General features: G+C 36.7%; 1 protein-coding gene across 2 annotated transcripts in view; it reads left to right on the top strand.

The window, feature by feature from the left end:
• Positions 1-22,717, top strand: part of LDAH (lipid droplet associated hydrolase) — a 141,429-nt gene that overhangs the window by 104,064 nt on the left and 14,648 nt on the right. For both annotated transcript variants that reach the window (XR_008379646.1, XM_053589131.1), the window contains exon 6: positions 20,156-20,238. Coding sequence is in view for 1 of the 2 variants with exons in the window: in XM_053589131.1 (XP_053445106.1) it covers positions 20,156-20,238 (83 nt within the window). In the remaining variant the exon portion in view is untranslated. The remainder of the gene's footprint in view (positions 1-20,155; positions 20,239-22,717) is intronic.

Raw genomic sequence — 22,717 nt, 5'->3', positions numbered from 1 at the left:
GTAGGTTATATGTACTTGAAGAATTCGGTGATAACGTTTGACCTGTTAGTCTTCCCCCTTTAGTCCTCATTTAGCTGTTCGAAGCCTTTCAGCCACCCTAAGTTGAAGTCTTGTAGTAATATTTAGACATTATGCAGATTTCAGAAGATGATGGAGGCAAATGTAATTAATATTAGGCTCCTCTTTTTCTTATATGCTCCTATTTACATTTATAATGAAGCAAAAGTAAACAGTCAACATTCTTCTAAGTCATTATCTTTCCTTCATGTTTTTGTTTCCATTACTTCTGCTACTAGACATTTCCTTCACTGTAGTGCTTGAAACTCTGCATTCTCGGGATTCCAGGAATGCTGTTGACAGTCCTTGCCAAGAGAAATGTGTTTTCCACTTAGGAAATTACACTTCTGTTTGGTATTATTATTTCTGACCACTGTGTTGTGTTATGAGCATTTCTGAGGAATGACAAAGATGACTTCCTCAGAGTAATTACTGGAAAAGAAACTAGTATTCTGTCCAAAAAAAAAAAAGTATACTTAGATGAGAAGTCACCAGAGAAAAGTAAGACTGGGAATAAAGAATGGGATGGAGGAAAAAATACTTTTAAAAACATAAAACTTACTTACAAATCATTTGGATTTTTAAGTTTTTTTCTAATTTAAAAATGACCCAAAAAAGTACTTAAAACATAAACATATACCTCTATGAGTTATCACAATACAGACTGACATTAACAAGCACCTCTCCAAGAATCACCATAAACCGGATCTCAGAAACCTCCTTTTTGCTGTGTCTCTTGCTTCATTCTCACCAGTTAACTACAAAGTCGAAGTTTTGAACTTTATACAACTGGAGGTATATTGTGTGTAATCACAGTGTCTGGCTGCTTCCAATCAGACGAATTTGTGATGTTCACTGTTTGCTGGCAGCTTCAGTTCTCTCATTATGATGAAATTAACATTGTTTCATTAGGATGAAATTAAATTATTCCATTGGATGAATGTACTACACTGTTTTAAATATTGGTGAATATTTAAGTTATTTCCAGTTCAGAACTATTAAAAATAATGCCGTCAAGACCATTTTTATGGTTGTCTCTCAGTGAACTTGTGCTTGTGTTTCTGCTGGGTCACTGTCTATGGGAGGAAAAGCAGAGGCCGCACGGAGGCATGCATGTAGCTTCAGGAGGTAACACCAGATGGTTTCCAGAGTGGTTGTACCAATTTATACTCCCACCAGCAATGTAGAGTTTATTTTGCTTCATTTATTCACCAATGCTTGATATTGTCTGTTGCCTTTTTTTTTAATTTTGGTTAATTTAGTCGGTATGTAGTACTATCTCATTGTATGTGTGTGCATATGTGTTTAAAGGTATTTCACTGTATTTTAAGATATTTTGTTCTTTTATTGATGTATAATAATTAGAATAAATTATACATAATTATACATAAATATACATAAAATACCACATATACGTGCCCCAGATATGTGGGCATTTTAATACCATTGGTTACAATATAATGATCAAATCACAGGAATTAGAATATTCATCACCTCAAAACTCCAGTCTTATCCATGTTGCTGCAAATGACAGTTTCATTCTTTTTAAGGACTGAATAACATTTCCTTGTGTATATATGCCATATTTTCTTTATTCATTCGTTGATGGATACTTAGGTCGAATCCATATCTTGGCTATTGTGAATGGTACTGCAATAAACATGCATTGTTTGCATTTGTAAGGTAGTCTTGAGTCCTTATAGTTGAGTCCTTCACCCAGGAAGTGTGCCATATACCTGTACACTTTATTGTGTGGGTACTCACCAAGCCCCTCCTTCTTGACTTTAATTGTGATTTTCTTTCATATGAACCTATAGTTGTTAATCCACTACTTTCAACTTATTCATGAGTACATGGGATGCATTTTTCCGGGTTTTTTTTCTTTTGCAGTTTTTGGCAGGGGCTGGGTTTGAACCTGCCACCTCTGGCATATGAAGCCAGCACCCTACTCTATTGAGCCACAGGCGCCGCCCCATTCTTGAGATACGTTACTTAGGAGAATGTTCTCCAAATTCTTCCAGGTAAATACAAAAGATTCAAAGTCCCCCTCTTTTTCATAGCTGAGTAGTATGCCATGGTATACTCAGTTTGTTCATCCATGCGTGGGTTGATGGGTACTTGGGATGTTTCCACTTATTTTTAGTGTTTTGAGGAACTTTTATACTATTTTTCATAGTTGCTGTACTACTTTACATTCCTACTAATAGTGCATAAGCATTCCCCTTGCTCTGCATTGCATAATCATTTGTTACTTTTTGTCTTTTTGATAATAGCTTTTCTAACTGGGGTAAGATTATATCTCATTGTAGTTTTGATTTGCATTTTCCTGATGATTAGTAATGCTGGGGTTTGTTTTTTAATGTAACTGTTGGCCATTTGTCTGTCTTCTTTTGAGAAATGCCTTTTTGGGTCTTTTCCCTGTTTTTAATTTTTTTTTGAAACAACTGAATTTGCTTATTCTAATAGTTTTTTGGTAGTGTCTTTAAGTTTTTCTAATATAAGATCATGTAATCTGCAAACAAGGATAATTTGCCTTCTTTCTTAGCCTTTTGTTCTCTCTCTCTCTTTTTTTTTTTTTTTTTTTTTTTTTTTTTTTGTGGAGACAGAGTCTCGCTTTATGGCCTTCAGTAGAGTGCCGTGGCATCACACAGCTCACAGCAACCTCCAACTCCTGGGCTTAAGCAATTCTCTTGCCTCAGCCTCCTGAGTAGCTGGGACTACAGGCGCCCGCCACAACACCCAGCTATTTTTTGGTTGCAGTTCAGCCGGGGCGGGTTTGCACCCGCCACCCTCAGGATATGGGGCCGGCGCCTTACCGACTGAGCCACAGGCGCCGCCCTGTTCTCTCTCTTGACTAATTTCTCTGGCGAGGACTTCAGTAATATCTTGAATAGAAGTGATGAGAGTGGGCATCCTTATCCTGGTGGAAAGGCTTTCAGTTTTTTCCCATTCAGTATGATATTAGCTGTGGGTTTGTCATATATGGCCTTTATCATTGTGAGTTACCTTCCTTCTGTATCCAGTTTGTAGAGAGATTGTAGCATGAAGAGATGTTGAGTTTTCTGGAATGCTTTTTCATCATCTAATTAAATGATCATGTGGTTTTTGTGCTTGATTCTATTGATGTGATATATACATATTGATAGGCATATAATGAACCACCCTTGCTTGCTTTGCTGGAATGAATCCCACTTGATCATGGTGAATGATTTTTTAAATGTGTTTTTGAATTCAGTTTACTAGTTTTTTGTTGAGGATTTTTTTACATCCATGTTCATTAGGGATATGCGCCTCTAGTTTTGTTTGCTTGTTTTTGTTACATTCTTGTCTGGTTTTGGTATCAGGATAATTCTGGCTTCATAGAATGAGTTGGGAAATATTTCCTTCTCTGCGATTTTTTAAAAATAGTCTGAGTAGAATTGTCATTACTGTATTTTGATGTGTATAATGTGCTCCCATGTATAATGCATACCCATGTTTTCGACCCAACGTTTTAGGAAAATTAATTTTTCAATTTTTAATACACATTTTCATTTGTTTACCTTTAGGTACTTTTTTGGGGGGGGACAGAGTCTTAATATGTCGCCCTTTGTAGAGTGTCGTGGTGTCACAGCTCACAGCAACCTCAAATTCTTGGGCTTAAGCAATTCTCTTGCCTTAGCTTCCCAAGCAGCTGGGACTACAGGTTCCCTCCACAATGCCTGGCTATTTTTTGTTGTTGTTGTCGTTGCAGTTGTCATTGTTGTTTAGCAGGCCCGGGCCAGGCTCGACCCTGCCAGCCTTGGTGTATGTGGCCAGCGCCCCAACCACTGAGCTGTGGGCACCAAGCCTAGGTACTTGTTTTATTTACAAAATATTCTCTATATGTTGGCCACCACTTTGTAAAAATTTGTAATGAGTAATTTGTAAATATGAGTGGATTTAGCTACAATCTCCTATTTTCTCTATGTATGACAACTTTTGGGACACCCTATAGTAGTATGCATTATACACAGCAAAATACAATAGTCCTCCTTTAAATATTTGGTAGAATTCAGCAGTGAATTCCTGCATTTTTCTTTGATGGGAGCCTTAGTTAGTTAGTTAGTTAGTTAGTTACTTACTTACTTACTTAGTTGTGACACAGTCTCACTCTGTTGCCCCAAGCTAGAGTGCCATGGTATCAGCCTAGCTATCAGCCTAGCTTATAGCAACCTCAAACTCCTGGGCTCAAGCAATCCTCCTGCCTCAGACTTCCAAGTAGCTGGGACTACAGGTACCCACCACAATGCACAGCTAATTTTTTTATTTTTAGTAGAGACAGAGTCTTGATCTTGCTCAGGCTGATCTCAAATTCTTAACCTCAAGAGATACTCCTGCCTCCGCCTCCCAGCCTGCTAGGATTACAGGCATGAGCCATCATTGCCCAGCCATTCTTATTACTGCTTAGATCTTGTAACTCATTGTAAGTCTGTTTAGATTTTCTGTTTCTTCATGGTTCAATCTTGGTAGATTGCTTGAGTCCAGGAATTCATCCGTTTATTCTAGATTTTCTTATTTGTTAGCATATAGTTGTTCATAGTAATAGCTAATAATCCTTTGTATTTCTATGCTATCAGTCATGATGTTTCTTTTTTTGTCTCTGATTTTGTTTATTTGGGGATTCTGGTATGTTGATTTTATTTATCTTTTCAAAAAACAACTTGTTTCTGGTAGCGCCTGTGGCTCAAAGGAGTGGGGCGCCGGCCCCATATGCCAGAGGTGGCAGGTTCAAGCCCAGCCCCAGCCAAAAACTGCAAAAAAAAAAAAAACTTGTTTCATTATCTTTGTATTTTCTTGCCTGAATTTCACTCATTTCTGCTCTGATCTTTATTATTTCTTTCCTTCCACTAATTTTGGGGTGAAATTGTTCTTGCTTTTTCTGGTTCCTCAAGGTGCATGGTTATTTTGTTTATTTGAAGTCTTTACCTTTTTCTAATGTAGGTGTTATTGCTATAAACTTCCCTCTTAGTACTTTTTTTGTTATATTCCCCAGATGTATTCTGTTTACATTTTCATTTATTTCAAGACATTTTGTAATTTCCTTCTTAATATCTTCCTTAACCCCATTAGTCATTCAGGAGCGTGTTCTTTAATTTCCATATATTTGTACAGTTTGTAAATATCTTCTTGTTATTGATTTCTAGTTTTATTTTCTTGCAGTCAGAAGAGATATTTGGTATGATTTTGACATTTTTGAATTTTGGGAGACTTATTTTGTGGCTAACATATATTTTATCCTGGAGAATGTTCCATGTACTGATGAGAAAAATGTGTATTCTGCAGCATTTGGATGAAATGTTCTATAAATGTCTGCTAAGTACATTTGGTCTAGAGTGTAGTTTAACTCTGATGTATCTTTGTTGATTTTTTGCCTGGATGATCTGTCTATTGCCAAAAGTGAGGTGTTGAAATTTCTTATCATTATTGTATTTTAATCTGTCTCTTCCTTTAGATCTATTAATTTTGGGGTATGTAATATTTACTGTTGTAATACCCTCTTGCTGAATTGAACTCTTTATATATGTATAATGACCTTCTTTGTCTCTTTTACTGTTTTTGATATAAAGTGTATTTTATATGATATAATTATTCTTGTTCTTTTTTGTTTTCGTTTTCATGCAAAATCTTTTTCCATCCCTTCACTTTCAGTCTGTGTATGTCTTTATAGATGAAATGAGTTTCTGGTAGGAAGCATATTGTTATGTCTTGTTTTCATCCATGCTGAAATCAAGTTGTCATTCAGCCACTCTGTATCTTTTAATTATAGAATGTAGTTCATTTACATTCAATGTTATTGATAGTAAGGACTTACTACTGCCCTTTGTTACTTATTTTCTGGTTGTATAACTCCTTCCTTCTTTACTTACTGTCTTTCTTTGTGGTTAAGTGATTTTCTCTGATAGTGTGTGGTAGTTCGTAGCTTTTTATTTTTACCATATATATCATAGGTTTTTGTTTCGAAGTTACTACAACACTCACAAAAACTATTCTGTAGTTATAACAAGTCATTTAAAACTGATACCAAATGAACTTTGCAGAAAAAGAAAACAAACAAAAACCTGTACACATTAACTACCTTTTCCCTCTATAGTTTGAATTTTTGGTGTCATAAGAGATAGTTTATTCTAATCTTAATCAAATAATTTACTTTTTAAATTTTATAATCCTTTTTCTTTATAAAGGTAGAAAAGCACATAAATTAAAATTTGACCATTTTTTGTTGGCTATCAATTTGTCTGTGAGCCTATTTTGCACTTAGCATATATCATATTGGAAGAGTTTCAGATTTTTATATTTACATTTCCATCATAACTAGTGACATTGAGTACCTCTTCATAATTTGACTAACAGCTTCTGAAATTCTGCCCACTCTATTCCTACTTAATCTGTTTTGATGTTTGGTTGCCTGCTTTTTTCTTTTCAATTTATGGAAGTTTTAAGATATATTCTGGATACCAATACCTGTGTCACGTGGTACATATCTCCTCCCGTTCTCTATTCTTTTAATGCTGTTTTTTTGCTGGCAAAAAAGTCCTAATTTTAATGTAATTAAATTTAATAATCGTTTATGGGTAGTGTTTCGGTGTCCTACTGAAGGAATCTTCTCCCTTCCCCAGGTCATGAAATATTCTCTTATGTTCTAGACATTTAATTATTTTGCCTTTTATTTTAGGATCTATAACCTGCCTGGAATTTGTTTTTATGTTAAGTACAAAGTAGGATCAAGCCTACTTGATGTTTTCTCCCCCATATGAATATCCAATTGAGTGAAAAGATCATATTTTTACCACATGGTCTTTTCACGTATATAACAAATCACCACAAACTACAACACCCATTTATCATAGTATGTAGGTAAAAAAAATCTATGCTGAAATCAAGTTGTCATCCAAGTTGTTCTTGTCTGGAGGCTCTGCAGGAAAATCCACTTCTAAACTCATTTAGGTTGTTGGCAGAACATCCGATTTGTGTGGCTTTAAGTTTGAGGTCCCTATTTTCTTGCTTACTGTCAGCCAGAGGTACTTCTCTGATCCTAAAGGCTGTTCTCACGTTCTTTCCACATGTACTCCATCTTCAGATCAGCACTGGTGCGTTTAATCTTTCTAGCGCTTCAAATCTCTGGCTGCTGCTTCTGCCACCAGCCAGATTTTGAAGGAGTCCTATGAATAGTTTAGGCCCACCAGGATAATCTCCCTTTCTTAAAGTTAACTCTGCTGAGGTAATGTAACCTAATCCTGGGAGTAAAATGTCATTTTCATAGGTTCCACTCATAATCAAAGAAGAGGGGCTTAGAGAAAGGCGAGAAATATTTAGAAGTCATCTCAGAATTCTCCCTACCACAAACCACCTTGTTTTCACTGTTCTGAAATGCTGCTTTTGTCAAAAATCAAATAGCTACATATATGTAGTCATTTCTGGATGAATTTATGTAGAATCAATAATTATTTCTTCCTTAAGTGTTCATAGAATTGACCAATGAAGTCATCTTGGCCTGGAGTTTTCTTTGTGGAGAGGTTTTAAGTTACAAATTCGATTTCTTTAATGAATATAAAATTATTCATGTTATTTGTTTCTTTTTGAGTAAGCTTAAAATTTTTGTCTTTGTGTACACACTTTGTCCTTCGTGCAAGATGTTTAAATTCTTGGCATAAAGTTGTCCACAAAAATTACCTGATTATTTTTCTGGTATCAGTAGAATCTTTAAGAATGTTACATCCCTCTTTTCTGATATTGGTAATGTCTTATGTCTGTTCACATCTTTCCTTGATCAGTCTAGCTAAAGGTTTATGAATTTTATCATCTTATTGAAGAACTAGCTTTTAGTTTCATTTTCTTGATTGTTTTATTGGTTTCAATTTCATTAATTTTTGCTCTGAACTTTTATTTCCTTGATCCTGCCTGCTTAAGAGTTAATTACTCTTTTCTTTCTAGTTTCTTGAGGTGGAAACAGGGGTAATTGATTTGAACTATTTTTTTCTTTTCTAATAGATGTTATTAGTACTATAAATTCCTCTATAAATACTGATTTGGCTGTGTACCACAAAAATTTTGATATGTTGGGTTGTGTCTTGGTTCTTTCACTTAGCATATTTGTCAGGGTTTATTCATGTTTCAGTATGTGTTAATGCTTGCTTACTTTGTATTCCTAAATACTATACCATTGTATAACTTAACCACATTTTGTTTTTCCATTCATCGGTTGATGAACATTTAGATTGTTTCAACTCTTTCATTATTATGGATAATACTGCTTTAATTAATAATATACAGTTAAGTTTGTGAACTTGCCACCATTTGATTACGTTAGCAATACTGTACAAACAACTCAGTAAGGCTTCATGACCTCAGTATATCAATGTCTCACAGCTGTGTTTGTGTCTATGTGTGTCTTGCTGAGTGGCATTCATTATTGTCTCTACATGTTTTTGTGTGTCATCATGAGAATGTTGGAGCTTGAATTAGAACAATGAATAAACATTAAATTTCTTATTAAACTTGGCAAGGGTGGAAGTGAGGTCAGGAACATGTTAGTCCAAGTTTATGGGGACAATGCCATGAAAAAAATGGCATTGTAAAAATGTATTAAATATTTTTCTGAGGGGAGAAATGTGCACAACAGTACACTAGCTCACATGGCCCTGTCAGTGAAGGAGTTTTTAGCCAGTAAACAAATAACTGCATTGGAACACCCCCCCTATTCACCTCATCTGGCCCTCAATGACTTTTTTCTTTACCCAAAGATAAAGGAAATATTGAAAGAAAGATATTTTGATGACATTCAGGACATCAAAGTTAGTGCAATGATAGCTCTGATGGCCATTCCAGAAAAAAAGAATTCCAAAATTGCTCTTAAGGGTGGACTAGGTGCTAATTTTAGTGCATAGCTTCCCATGGGGAGTACTTCAGAGGTGACCATAGTGGTATTCACCAATGAGGTATGTAGCACTTTTTCTAGGATGACTTCATGAACTTAATTGTCAGACCTCATATGCTGTGAACATTCATGTACAAAGTTTGTATAGACTTATGTTTCCCGTTCTCTCAGGTATATGCCTACAAGTGGAATTGCAGGGTATATGGTAACTCAAACATTTTGAGGAATTGGCAGGTTATTTTCTAAAGTGCCTGTACCAATTTACAGTTCCACCAACAACATATGTGGGTTCCAATTTCTTCACATCCTCGTTAACACTGATTATTGTTTGTCTTTTTTATTATAAACATCCTAATAGAGATGAAATGGTATCTCATTGATATTTGTTTGTTTCCCTGATGAATAGTAATGTTGAATGTATTTTCACATGCTTATTGGCCATTTGTGCAGTTTCCAAAATGCTTGGAACCAGAAGGGTTTTGGATTTTGGAATTTTTAAGACTTGGGAATGTTTGTAGATATTGATGAGACACCTTGGGGATAGAACCCACGTCTAAACAAGAAATTCATTTAAACTTTATATACACATCTTATATACATAGCCTGAAGATAATTTTATATGTACTTGTAAATAACTTCGTGTACAAAACAAAGTTTTGACTAAGTTTTGGCTGCAACCTGTCACATGAGATCGAGTATGGAATTTTCCACGTTTGGTATCATGTCAGTACCCAAAAGGATTTGGACTCTGGAGGATTTCAGATTTCAGATTTTCAGATTAGGGATGCTCAATCTGGATATCTTTAGAGAAAAGCCTGTTCCAATCCTTTGTCCATTTTTAATCAGGATATTTATCTTTTTATTATTGAGTTGTGAGAATTCTTTATATATTCTGGATATGGATCCTTATTAGATATGTAATCTTCTTCCATTTTGTTGATTATCTTTTTATTTCTTTTTTTTTTTTTTGTAGAGACAGAGTCTCACTTTATGGCCCTCGGGTAGAGTGCCGTGGCGTCACACAGCTCACAGCAACCTCCAACTCCTGGGCTTCAGCGATTCTCTTGCCTCAGCCTCCTGAGTAGCTGGGACTACAGGCACCCGCCACAACGCCCGGCTATTTTTTTTGTTGCAGTTTTGGCCGGGGCTGGGTTTGAACCCGCCACCCTCGGCATATGGGGCCGGCGCCCTACTCACTGAGCCACAGGCGCCGCCCCATCTTTTTATTTCTTAATAATGTTCTTTAAAACACAAAAAATGTTAGTTTGGATGGAGTCCAATTTATTTTTTCTTTTGTAACTTGTGTTTTTGGTGTTATAGCTAAGAAACCATTCCCTAATCTAAGGTCATAAAGATTTATTCCTCTTTCCTACTAAAATGTTATAAATTTAGTTGTTACCACATATAAGGCTATGATCCATTCTGAACTAGTTTTCATAAATGGTGTGAAGTAGTAATCCAACTTGATGATTTTGCATATGTATACCCATTTGTCCAAGTATGGTTTCTTTAATGTTCCTCAATTCTTTTTTTTTTTTTTTTTTTGCAGTTTTTGGCTGGGACTGGGTTTGAACCCGCCACCTCCAGCATATGGGGCCGGCACCCTACTCCTTTGAGCCACAGACACTGCCCATGTTCCTCAATTTTATTATCTTTGTCATTTCTTAATAGTTTAGGTTGATTGTTTTTTCTCCTCATTTGGATTGTATTTTCTGCCTTACGTGCTTAATAACTTTTTATTAGATGCCATACATTGTGAACATCTTGTTGGGTACTGGATATTTTGCATTTCTATAAATATTCTTGAGCTCTGTTATAAGATATAGTTTTGGTTACTTGGAAACTGTTTGATTCTTTCTGGTCTTGCTTTCAAGCTTTAATGATTGGTACCAGAACATCATGGAGGTTAGGGATAATTTTACTCTACCACCAAGGTAAAAACCTCTCTGAGTTCTCTAGCTGATGTACTGTTAATTGTGAGGTTTTCTATTGAACTGGTAGAAAAAATAACTATTACCAATACAGGGTTTATTCTCTGTAATTCTTTCAAATGATTCTTTCCCCAGCTTCTGGGTAGTTTCTTATATGGTTGTACTAATCAGAACTTAGCCAAAACTCAGGGGGAAGCCTCTGCGGATCTCAGGAGTCTCCCTCACTTTCTCTTGCAGCTCTCTTCTCTCCACTACTGTGCTGTACCAAAAACCACTGCCTTAGCCTCCCCATATTATCAGCTGTGTTTCCTTGTTTCAGAATGTACCTAGAATTTGTTTTAGTTGGGCGTGGTCTTCCCCCATGCCTTTCCTTTCTCCTAAGCCCCCACTAACATCCAGTTTTTCTTCCTTCTCCTTAATATCCAAACAGTTTCCCAACTCTGTAAATTCTGCCTTATTTGTTGCTCTAGAACTCCACTGTCCAAGAGGGCAAACATTAGTCATGTGTGGCTATTTAAATTTAAAGGTAAACAAATGAAATAAAATTGAAAATGCAGTCTCTCAGCTGTACTGACCATATTTCAAGTGTTCAAGAGGCACATGTGACCTGTGGCCACCATATTAGATGGCCCAAAGGACATTTCCACCATCACAGAAAGTTACAAAAGATAGCACTACTCCAGATGGTGATTTAAAATTTCATATGCAAGATAACTGTGTAAAAACTGGGAATAACAATAAAGTGTAAAAGATTTAAAGGAAAAGCATCAAAATATCAGCAACGATTACCTTTAGCTAGACTCTTGATGATTGTTTCTTCTACTCTTATAATTTCTACAATTTCTATAGGAAGTACATGTTTACAGCAAGAAAGATTATGCCTTCAATCATTTATTTTTTTCCATACTGTAAGAACTGTAGGCTTCAGTCTCTTCCCATGAGGCAATATAACAGTATTCTAATCCTGTTATCTGTCTTCTGGCTTGCTCTGGGATAGTTATCTTGTTATCTGTTATTTAAATGATATTCTTAAATCATAGATCAGTTCTTTTCATTTTTCTCCCCAGGGCCAGAGGAGAAAGTTGTGGACTCATAAGTCTGAAAGGCACAGTCCTTCCTGACCTGGCCCTAACCTGCAGTTTCGTTCTCAGGCATCACCACGTGATCTCTGAGCATCTTACACTCCTGCACAACCAGACTCACTCAGGCAGGCCCCTTGACAGAACCCAGGCAAGCCTGTCATCTCATCAGTATCGTTCCCATAGTGAAACAAGTACCAGATTCAACACAATTGACCTAGGGTTGAACTTCTGCAACATAATCTCTCTGCAAGTTCTGGACTGTCTATAACGACATTTTTATAGAAGGGCTAAACAAGGGTATGTTGTTCTGCAGTCACTTCATGTTTCTGATATGATTAAGATATATATATATATATGAAACAGAAATTTGATTACCTTGATTATGAACATACTTAAAACTGGAATTTCTGTGAAGGAATCTGGAAAGGTAAAAGTAAATCTATTGTGGCTCAAGGAGTAGGGTGCTGGTTCCATATGCCAGAGGTGGTGGGTTCAAACCTAGCCCCGGCCAAAAAAAAAAAAAAAAAGTAAATCTATTGTTTATAATTACAGAGTAATGCTTTATTGATGGTCAAAGTGTTCTGTGTTGATTTCAAGTGCCCTGAATTACAATGAGAAAGATCCCACCTAAGAGAAAACAGTGGCTACACACCTCACTCTTGCACCTAACAAGGGCTACTTGGGGGTTCACGTGTCATGTATGAGAAGACACTTGTGCTTTCAGTCTTTGGAATATAACAGTCAGTCTCAAGACATCAGATAACTCAGATCTGCTGTGTCTACAGGGGTAGGGGAACAAATCTTGTTCACCCATCACAGCTAAACTGGGCCTACATTGCAGATAAAGTGCCTTTGGAACACTGTGTCAAGAAATTAGAATCACAGCTGGAAGTAGCCTGGCCATGTTACATTCAATAATAGCCACATTACATAGGAAAGGTGGTAAGTGGATGGCTGTAATAGGAAAGAAGCGGGTTGTTCTGATTGCATCTAAAAGGAAAAGGATTTTTCCACCCATGAGTAAATGATATTTCATGTCCAGGGACAAAGGATCTGAACGCCCAAAATGTCAGGGCTAGACAAGAGGAATGAAGAATTGCTTTTCCTGAACTTTATAGCTTTTATACGTATTTTGAGGGGAAATAAAGGGATATGGAAGCCCAGTTTGTCAAAAAGAAAATAGAAAACAATTATCCCAGTAGGAAAACATGGTTTTTCCTGTGACAGTTGTCTTAACTGAAACCTGTTCAAATCAGCAGCAGTCTTCCTGAGTCCACGGCTAACAAATACAGATGAGGGCATCAGAGGGCATCGTAAGCCAGTGTACACAAGTTCGAGAAAGACTTCTCCAGATCAAGACTAAGATGTAAAAGTATAAAATTTATTTTATCTTCTTAAAAGGAGAAAGAGAAGGAGAGAGTGAAAGAGAGTGGGGAAGAGAAGGAGAAAAGAGAGCGGATAGACGGTGGCAAGGCACCCATCCCAAGGAAAGAGAAGGGAAAACCAGTACTGAGGCCAGAAGGCTAGGTGATTTTAAAAAGGGTTGTAAATTGGCAAGTACAGCTGAAAAAACTGCACTGTGGCATGAGCTCCTTCCTTTCTTCTCAGGTAGATAACAAAAACAAGCTGGGCTGATGTCAAAGTCCAAGAGCCGGTTCCTCTGCCTTTCCTTGGGATTATCAGGATTATATGGCAGGAGATGCGCAGAGTCTGCCCATATGGCTGAAGCCTGAAGCTCCTTCCCTGCTGTTTACACAGGAACTCTGTATAAACAGAGTCTCAAAAACAATTTTGAAAAAAGATTTACATCTCCTTTCTATCTGTTCAGCCCTTTTCAGAAGTTGTACAAAATAGAACTCTCATGAGGTAGGGTGCCTGTTAGAAAGAGAACCCATAGAATTGATCTTTAACTGTTACAAGGAAATTGCAGGATTAGGTACTGTTCTGTTATTTTCATAAGGCTGCCTCTTTCAGATATAACTTAGAGCGCATTCCTTCATATAAAATTAAATGCCTAAAACATTCCCTCAATGTAAGAGATAAACCCAAACAGACAAACAGACCAAGGGAAGGAAAAGGCTCAAGAAAATAAGGAAAAAAACTATTTAAAAACAGCCCTCTAATATCAGAAAGATAATAAAAACAGCCATAAAATAAAGAACAGAATGCAATAAAAAAAAAAGGAAAGAAAAAGAAAATGTTCTTGGAAATTGAAATTTTCATAGCCCAAATAAAAATTTGATATAAAGAATTAGAAGAGAAAATTGAAGAAATCTCTGAGAAAGTAATTAATACAAATATGAAAGAGAAGGTGGGAGGAACTGTAGAAGAAAAATAAAACTTAGTGGCCCACTCCAAGAGATCCAAGATCCTACTAGTAGGAGTTCCAGAAACAGAGAACGGAGAAAATAGGGGAAGAAATTATCAAACAGATAATAAGAGAAAAATTTATAACACTGAAGTTGATGTGTCCAGGCAATGAATAAGTCTACTGGATGCCCAGCCCAATTAATGAAAGAAAGAGAATATGAGGGCACATTCCTGGAAACTTTGGAATATCAGAGGTAAAGTGAAGATACTAAGAGCTTGATGAGGATAGAAGTAAGACAGAAGGAAGTAGTCACATGCCAAGAAACTGGAATCAGAATCGTTCCAATGGACACTGGAATAAATTTGGAGAGTATGCCATTTTTAACTTCTGTACACAAGCAATTATAAACCAATGTGTAAACAGAAAAAAATAGGTATGTAAACATTTATAAAATTAATCCCATGTACCTTTTAAATAGTTGCTGAAAAATGTACTTCAGTAAAGTAAGAGAATAAACGAACAAAAAGAAAGTCATGGATAGAATCCAAAAAAAAACAGGGAATCCAGTCCAGAGGAGTGGCAAAGTGAAGTCCAAGGATGACAGCTATGGAGCAGGCCTGGAAAGTGACCAGGCCAAACTAAATAAAAAAAAGTGGGAAGTGTCCACAGGAGGAGGGATGGAATGACTGAATTATTGGATGTGTTTGGACATTTGGGAATAAAATACTGGTAGAAATAGGGAGAATCTAACAAATTTTTGAAGGAAATAGGCAATTTTCATTGTCTATCCCCCCAAAAAAAGAAAAGAAATAAAGGCAATAAATAATCCTAGGAAAGAGAAAACAATAAACAAAAAGAGAAACTCTGTCACCTACTAGAATGGAAAAAAAGAAAGGGGAGGACAGGCAGATCACCTGGGATTTCATCAACAGAGATTATCTCTGTTACCATTTTATTCATCTTTTTACATAAATCTGTACCACACAAATGTCTATTATTATAACAATGGGATCATACTGGACTATTTTGTAGTTTGCTTTTTTCCAGTTACTTGTATTCTTAAATATGTATTCAAAATGTATATTCTTTTGCAGCATAATTTTTAATAGGTTATGCATGAATTAATTGAGTAGATAGACCATAATTTATTAGCCTAGTTTCTGTTGCTTTATTTGTTTATTATAAATACCTTGCGATATATATTACAGTGAAACAAAGGTAGCTCTGACTTTGGAACTACTGCTTAGAGCCTTAATTTCCAGATTTTTAATGTATAGCTTTAATTAAATGTCTTGTCCAGATTTAGGAGATTAGGCCAAGAAAATGTAGATTATTTACTCCTATATGTATTCATGCTAATATCACAGACAAGAATAATAAAAATCTTTTTAAGATTATATAATGACTATATTTAAGGTGTTTGAACTGAGAAGGTAGCTTGTTATTGTTTGCTTGATATAAAATGTAATGTAATCTCTGTAAATTGACCACCCCAGGGGCTGTAACAAACTGGTCAACATATGAAGGTGGTCCACATAAGGAACTTACATCAAGTACATGTGGTACATGTCCAATCTGTGAACATTAGCTTGACTTAAGGAGTTGGTCAATGTAGGGCAGTAGTCAATTATGGACTGTATATACTGTGAGGGTGAGGATTTTCTCTTTTGATCATGTGGTACCTAAAACATAATAGGTGTCCTATTATGAACAAAGAAACTGGTCAAATCCATAATTAAAATAATATAAATATTTCTAGTTGTAGCTGTGAAATTAAATAGTTTAATAAAATAATCCAAAAAAGCACTTCACTTGGAAGGGGCCGATTAATCACTAATACTTAGCTTCATTTCATTCTAGTATCCAACGAAAATTTTATTAAAGGAAGTTTTTTTGAAGTTCATGAAGGAATGAGGGAGGACCTTAGCTGGTAAGAGATTTTAGTGAATTCATGGATGACAGTGATCTGGGGTAGGGGAAGCTGATGAAACAAGATACAGAGAACTAGAGCTCAGCCCGTTGTCTGATACAGTGAGCACTAGTCCCATGAAGCTATTTAAATTTAAATTAATTATAATTAATTCATACCAGCCACATTTCAAGCGATTGATAGTGACAAGGGCCTAATGCCTACTGTGTTGGACAACACAGATATAAAATTTAGTTATACAAGCCTGGCTTAGATGATGGGCATACTCATATAGCCAAAGAATGAGCATAAGAATCCCCTAAGAACTTGAGACTCAAAATTCCAAGTATGAGCAAGGAAAGGTGAAATTGAGACATACTTCTAAAAACAAGGATTAACCACTATCAGTCTTCCTCACCCTTGCTATTTCACATAGCACACTCAGCAGCCACGCATAATCTGACCTCCAAATTAAAAAAAAAAAAAATGTTCTTTAAAAATTGTTAAGAGCCTGTAAGAGCATAGAGGTAAGACCTTTATATACGTAGTATTCTGGTATAGTGGTACCACATTTGATGTAACATTGTAGTAATGTTAAAATGAAGCCTGTCAGTCATAAAGCTGATTACTGTATTTGTGTTACAAATGAATAACTGAGGATCACCAGACATTCAAGGAAAGCCCCCAACATGAATGAACTGAGCAAAGTAAAGAAATGAATAAATGACCTTAGATTAAATGGATAATCAGAGGAGCAGAAGAAAACTTAAAAGCTACATGTTATCCTATAAGATTGGGAAAATACCTTGATAAAAACAAGAACAGAATGCTCTAAAGAAGATATAATCAAAGACCCAAGCTGATCCCACATAAATTAAAAATCTGATTGTCAGCCGGACACAGTAGCTCACGCCTATAATCCTAGCACTCTGAGAGGCTGAGCCAGGAGGATCTCTTGAGTTCAGGAATTTGAGACAAGCCTGAGCAAGAGTGACACCCTGTCTCTACTAAAAATAGAAAAACTAGCCAGGCATTATGGCGGACACCTGTAGTCCCAGCTACTGGGAAGGCTAAGGCAGGATTTGAACCCAGGAGTGGAGGTTGCTGTGAGCTAGGCTGACGCCATGGCACTCTAACCTAGGCAACAGAGTGAGATTCTGTCTCCAAAAAAAATATATATGCATATGTGTGTGTGTGTGTGTGTGTGATTGTCAAAATTAAAACTTTATTATAAGGGGTAGAAAATAAAATTGAGGTTAAAAACTAAAAAGTTGAACAACTGAAAAAGATCTACATCAAGGCACTTTGTCATAAAATGTGCATAAGCAAAATACAGAAGGTTCTAAAAGCTTCAGAATTGTGCACACACAATTCTGCAAACACCTTCAAACGAATGAAAATCAAAGTAGTACTACGTATAAGCTTTTCATCAGAAGTAGCAAGTTATTTAAAGACAGTAGAGCAGTGTCCTCTAGGTTCTGGGAAAAATTATTTTCAACTTGAAAGTCTCTAATTAGCCAAGTATCAGTCAAGTGTAAAGGTGAAGAATAGACTTTTTCAGAGAGGCAGAAGCTCCAGAAACTTCTGCTCTAGTATGCTTTCCCTTAAGAAGTTACCTAAAGATATGCTCCTGCAAAAGTGCGTGGGCAATCACAGACAAGAAGGAGAACAGGACCATGGCACTTCACTGAGCTCCAACCCCGTCCTTCTCCCCTTCCCCACCCACGTCATCCTGGGCAGCCCCATGCTGTGCTTACTGTCCTCAGACACAGGGAGTTTCTAGAGCCTGCATGGCCCACTTCCTCATCCCATTCAATCTCTGTTCACAGGTCCTTTTGTCAGAGAGGCTTTTTCAGTGGACTTTACATAACATAAGCCACCACTGTCACTGTGCATTCTGTCTCCTGAACTTACTTTACTTTTCTCCCTGTCTATCATGTATTTGTATTCACTACTGCCAACACTAAATTATAAGCTCCATGATGGCAGAACTTTTTCTTTCTTGTTCATTGCTCTACCTCCAGTGCCACTGTCTGGCATACAGTATTGTTGTCTTTGACCGAATAAATAAATGATTGAGTTAATTAACTGAGACTTAGAAAACAATGAAACAACCCAAAAAGGCAGCTAAGAGAAATTCTAAGTTGGCAACTCATCATTCATACTAAAAAGAATCAGGAATAGCTAAGTAGAGGATATACAAAGATGACGGGACTCAGGTTAGAACAGAGGGTCTTAAGGATCCTGGAAAGAAGGACTGTGAAAGACTGACTCAGAAGGCCATCTTCTGGGAGGAGAGTTGGGGAGAAAAGGTAGTGGCTGTAACAAAAACAAGTATTGGAGGAGGGGCCTATTGTAAGAATGGGAATGCGGTCTCGTACATGAGTTGGCTCAGTAGTAAACAACATCTAGAAATAAAAGTGTAAGTGTATTATTTAAGTAGTAATAGAGGAATTAAAAATAAGAATTAAACATACCGAGAAGATGGTAAGAAGGAATGTGAGAGCCATAAAGTGAGCTAAATCCCCATCTATCACTCTATCGTAGCAGCTCAGCAAAAATGATGAGTAAGTTACTGAAATATAACAAGATGATCCTGATTTAGCAGTATGGAGATAACTAGGGGACACACAGCTAAAAAAGTTAAGAGAAGATTCCTCTGGGGAATGGGCCTAGCGGCAGGAAACAATGGAACAAGAAACTATGGCTTTTTGCTGTAAGCATTTTTGTGAAGTTTGATATATAAACTCCGTCATTGTTACCTTGATAAAACATTAAATAAAGAAAGTAGAGGCAACATGTAAAATAATCTGGAACTAAAATTCTTGATAATTTAAACCATGGGGGTAGAAGCAGGATGGGAGGAAGGCATGGGGAGAGTATGGCCGGGCGGGGAGACGAGGGAGGGAAAATACAGGTATGCCAAGGGCCTGCCTTGTCTGGATGAATAATCCCAGATAGCAAAGGGGAAAATCTCTAAGTTTTCCAATGTTTAGGTAAAGCTTAACCACTAGATAAATAAAAATGGAATTTATACTTCGACACTATTAATAAAGAGAAAATTTTAAAGCCAGGGTGGGGAGGAAAACTCATCATTCATACTAAAAAGAGTCGGAAATAGCAAAGTATAACAAACAAGATGACTGGAGTCTGACCAAATATCTTTGATCTCAATATGCATGAATATCTTTTTGTTCCTTTAGTTAAGAGAGACTTTCAAACTGCACTTTTAAGGAAGTCCATTTATATGATTTCAAGAATCATACTTAAAGTGGCAGATTCAAAATGAAGGGAATGGCATACACAAGGTTAATGCTATCAAAAAAGAAAGCCAATAATAATATCAACCTAAATGGAATCCAAGGCAGTGTAAGAAAGCCACATAAATTTATGTTATCTCTGGCTTTCTTCTGCTTTTCCAAGTATCTTAAATGTGAGCATGAGTTTGCCCGTTGTGCAACCAGTATAACAGGACTAATCCTTATTGAAAATTCTTAGAGATGCTTTAAACCTATTTTTAAAAATAAACATTATTTTTAGTTGTCACCTTTAAAAAAAAAAAAAGCCCATATGATTTCATGTTAGTAACTGTGTACATTTCCTTGGCATGCACGATTTGTCTGTAATAATTTGTGCTTCTGATCTTTAAATCATAACAACACATACAAGTCAGGTCCAGTTACAACACATCATTTGCTGTGGTGTCTGACGTTAGGCTGGGGAACTGTTAAACTTTACTGTTGAGAAGCTAAGCGAGGCTGAGAGGTTCTCTTATAAGACGTGCTCTTTGTTCCAGAGACTATGCATGTTACGTGATTGACATCCCTCTGTTGGCCTCACCAGTGTTACAAATCAGGTTAACACTTGCCAGGAGAAAAGAAAGGAGGATTGAGTTTACTAAAGTAAATTTGTCATTTGTTTTTTATTCTATGTATTCTAAGTGTTTGACTTTTTATTTTTTAAATATAGCTAATGCTGCCTACCTGGGAGGCCAAGAAATGATGGAGGTGGTGAAGAGAGACAATGAAACCATACAGGAACATTTGCCTAAGGTAACCACTTTGGTGTTGCAAGGAGATAAGTAACAAGTAGATGGACAGATATATTTACTAAGGATGAAGGACTAGAATTGGCTAGAATGCAGACCTCAAAGGTTTATAGCAGGCGTCCTCAAACTTTTTAAACAGGGGGCCAATTCACTGTCCCTCAGACCGTTGGAGGGCTGGACTATAGTTTAAAAAAAAAAAAACTATGAACAAATTCCTATGCACACTGCACATATCTTATTTTGAAGTAAAAAGCAAAACGGGAACAAATACAATTCATACTGCTTCATGTGGCCCGTGGACCGCAGTTTGAGGACGTCTGATTTATAGGTTATGAGGCAATTTTACTAGTTAAAATTGTTATCCTTGCAAGTTGTGGGAATAGAGAATAGTAAAGCTGATTGCGGAGTTACTTAAATATATGATATCCTTGAAAGTTGTGTAGAGAATAGTAAAGCTGATTGCATAGTTACTTAAATATATGTTACCACCTGGTTTTGTTGAATTTACTTTTAGAATCAAGACTTTCCTATTTTTGTCAGTGCATTTTAGCCTCTCTTGGTCTTGTACTGAGAAGACTTGCTATTTATAGAATAAATGAGTTATATTGAAACATAAATAGACCAGTCGGAAAGAACTAACATCATATATGGCCTAATGAGTTGTGAGCTTGTCTTTCTTATTCTACAACACATCAAGAGTAGGAATGTCCTGTGCTAGTACCAAGACCTGTTTTCTGAAATTCTCATCATTTGTAAGTTACCTTGCAAATACTAGAATCACCAATCTCTGAAACTGTTAGGGAACTACAGTTTAGAATATGCCTAAGCACCCTAGAATTTGGGTAGCTGCAGTACTCCCGTGGAATCATTTGTCTGTCTGTCCATCCTGAGTAGGAAGGAGCTGCAGTGTTTTAATACTACAGCCATTAGCCACATGTGGTTATTCGTGGCCAGTCTGAATTGAGAAGGGCTGTAATTTTTGTAAAATACACATTGGATTTCAAAACCTTAATACTTCCTAAAAGAGTAAAATATTTAATTAATTTTTATATTTATTACATATTGAAATGATAATATTTTAGATACAGTGGTGATGCACAGAAGTGACTCCCAATGGGGGGTCCTTGGCTTCAGGCAAGAAAGAATTAGAGAGCAAGCTGACAATGTAGGTCAAACTGAGATTTGTGCAGAAACTATAGAAATCTGCTCCACAGACAGACCAGAGGCTATTCTCCTTGCAGAGAACCAGCCCCCTGCTTCCTGTTCTATTTCTATTTGGCAACAGACTAACCAAGAGGAGGAATATTCATGGGTGGGTGGGCGTTCCTCTACCAACTTAGTTCTAATTGGTTGGACTTGCCCCGCCTCCATCCTGTTTTGATGAGCGTAATTTGCAACTTTGAGACTTCCTGACTCAGGTAATGCTCAGTAGCCCAAAGCAATGCCTAAAGCAGTTTTGGGTTAGATAAAATATATTGAAAGTAATTTTATCCATTCCTTTATATTTTGAAACATAGTTACTAAAAATTTTTTAAATTACATATGTGTCTTCCTTTATACTTCTGATGGACAGTACTAATCTTGATCTTTACAGTTGGTGCTCAACTGTGGTATCTGCAGGGGACAGTGAAATGACCCCTGCTGAGTAGCAAACTCTGACAGGACCCAGGAACCTAAAACCTGCCAGTAAAACCTTAGTTGCCCTACTGGGCTTAGAAACCCTTAATAAACTTTGATACATTGGACTTAAACTTGGCTACAGTGTTCCATCGTGTTTTCATAACCTCCTGAATACAATGATCATAAAGCAAGAAAGGCATTATGTTCTTACAAAATATTTTCAGAATATTGAAAATATTCACTCAGAGAGGACTTTTGGAAATGCCAATATTTCTAAAAGAGCACTTGGCTAGAGTTTGAAATTCTGAAACCAGAAGGAAGCCCTCACTAGCTGAATGGGGAGTGTTGGGGCCTTAGACGGAAGAACCCTCTCTCCAGGGCTTTCAGCTGCATCTAGTCATGGAGGGATGTGAAAAGAAAAATGGTATTTTATTTTTCAGTTAAAAAATCAGTGAATCCATTTCAAAAATGCACTTAAGTTTCCAGATTGGAAGTTCATAAAAAACAGCTCAACTCTCAGTTAATAATAAGACTGGCAGATGCTCCCTTCCAAAATTCACACTTGCTGAATGACCGACCCATCGTGTGTCAGAGCCCGTCTTACCACTTGTGGGAGCCAGCGGCTGTAAAACACTCATCATTCCTGGATTCTGCTTGTATGTTGTGCTCAGCAAAAGGTCAAAGAAAGGTGCTAACTTATTCCTGTCCTAAGTTAAATCCATATGCAAGTGTAATCATTCCCAGATAGAAGCCTGTGTGTCAGGGCTGTAAGTTTACTGAGACTTTTATGGGAGAAACATGGGGGCATAATGGTAGATGGCAGGCATTTCAGGGTTAATATTAACACACAGTCATAGGAGTAA

The sequence above is a fragment of the Nycticebus coucang genome, chromosome 4 (assembly GCF_027406575.1).
Source record: "Nycticebus coucang isolate mNycCou1 chromosome 4, mNycCou1.pri, whole genome shotgun sequence".
NCBI lineage: Eukaryota > Metazoa > Chordata > Mammalia > Primates > Lorisidae > Nycticebus > Nycticebus coucang.
This window is presented reverse-complemented; position numbering and strand designations above follow the sequence as displayed.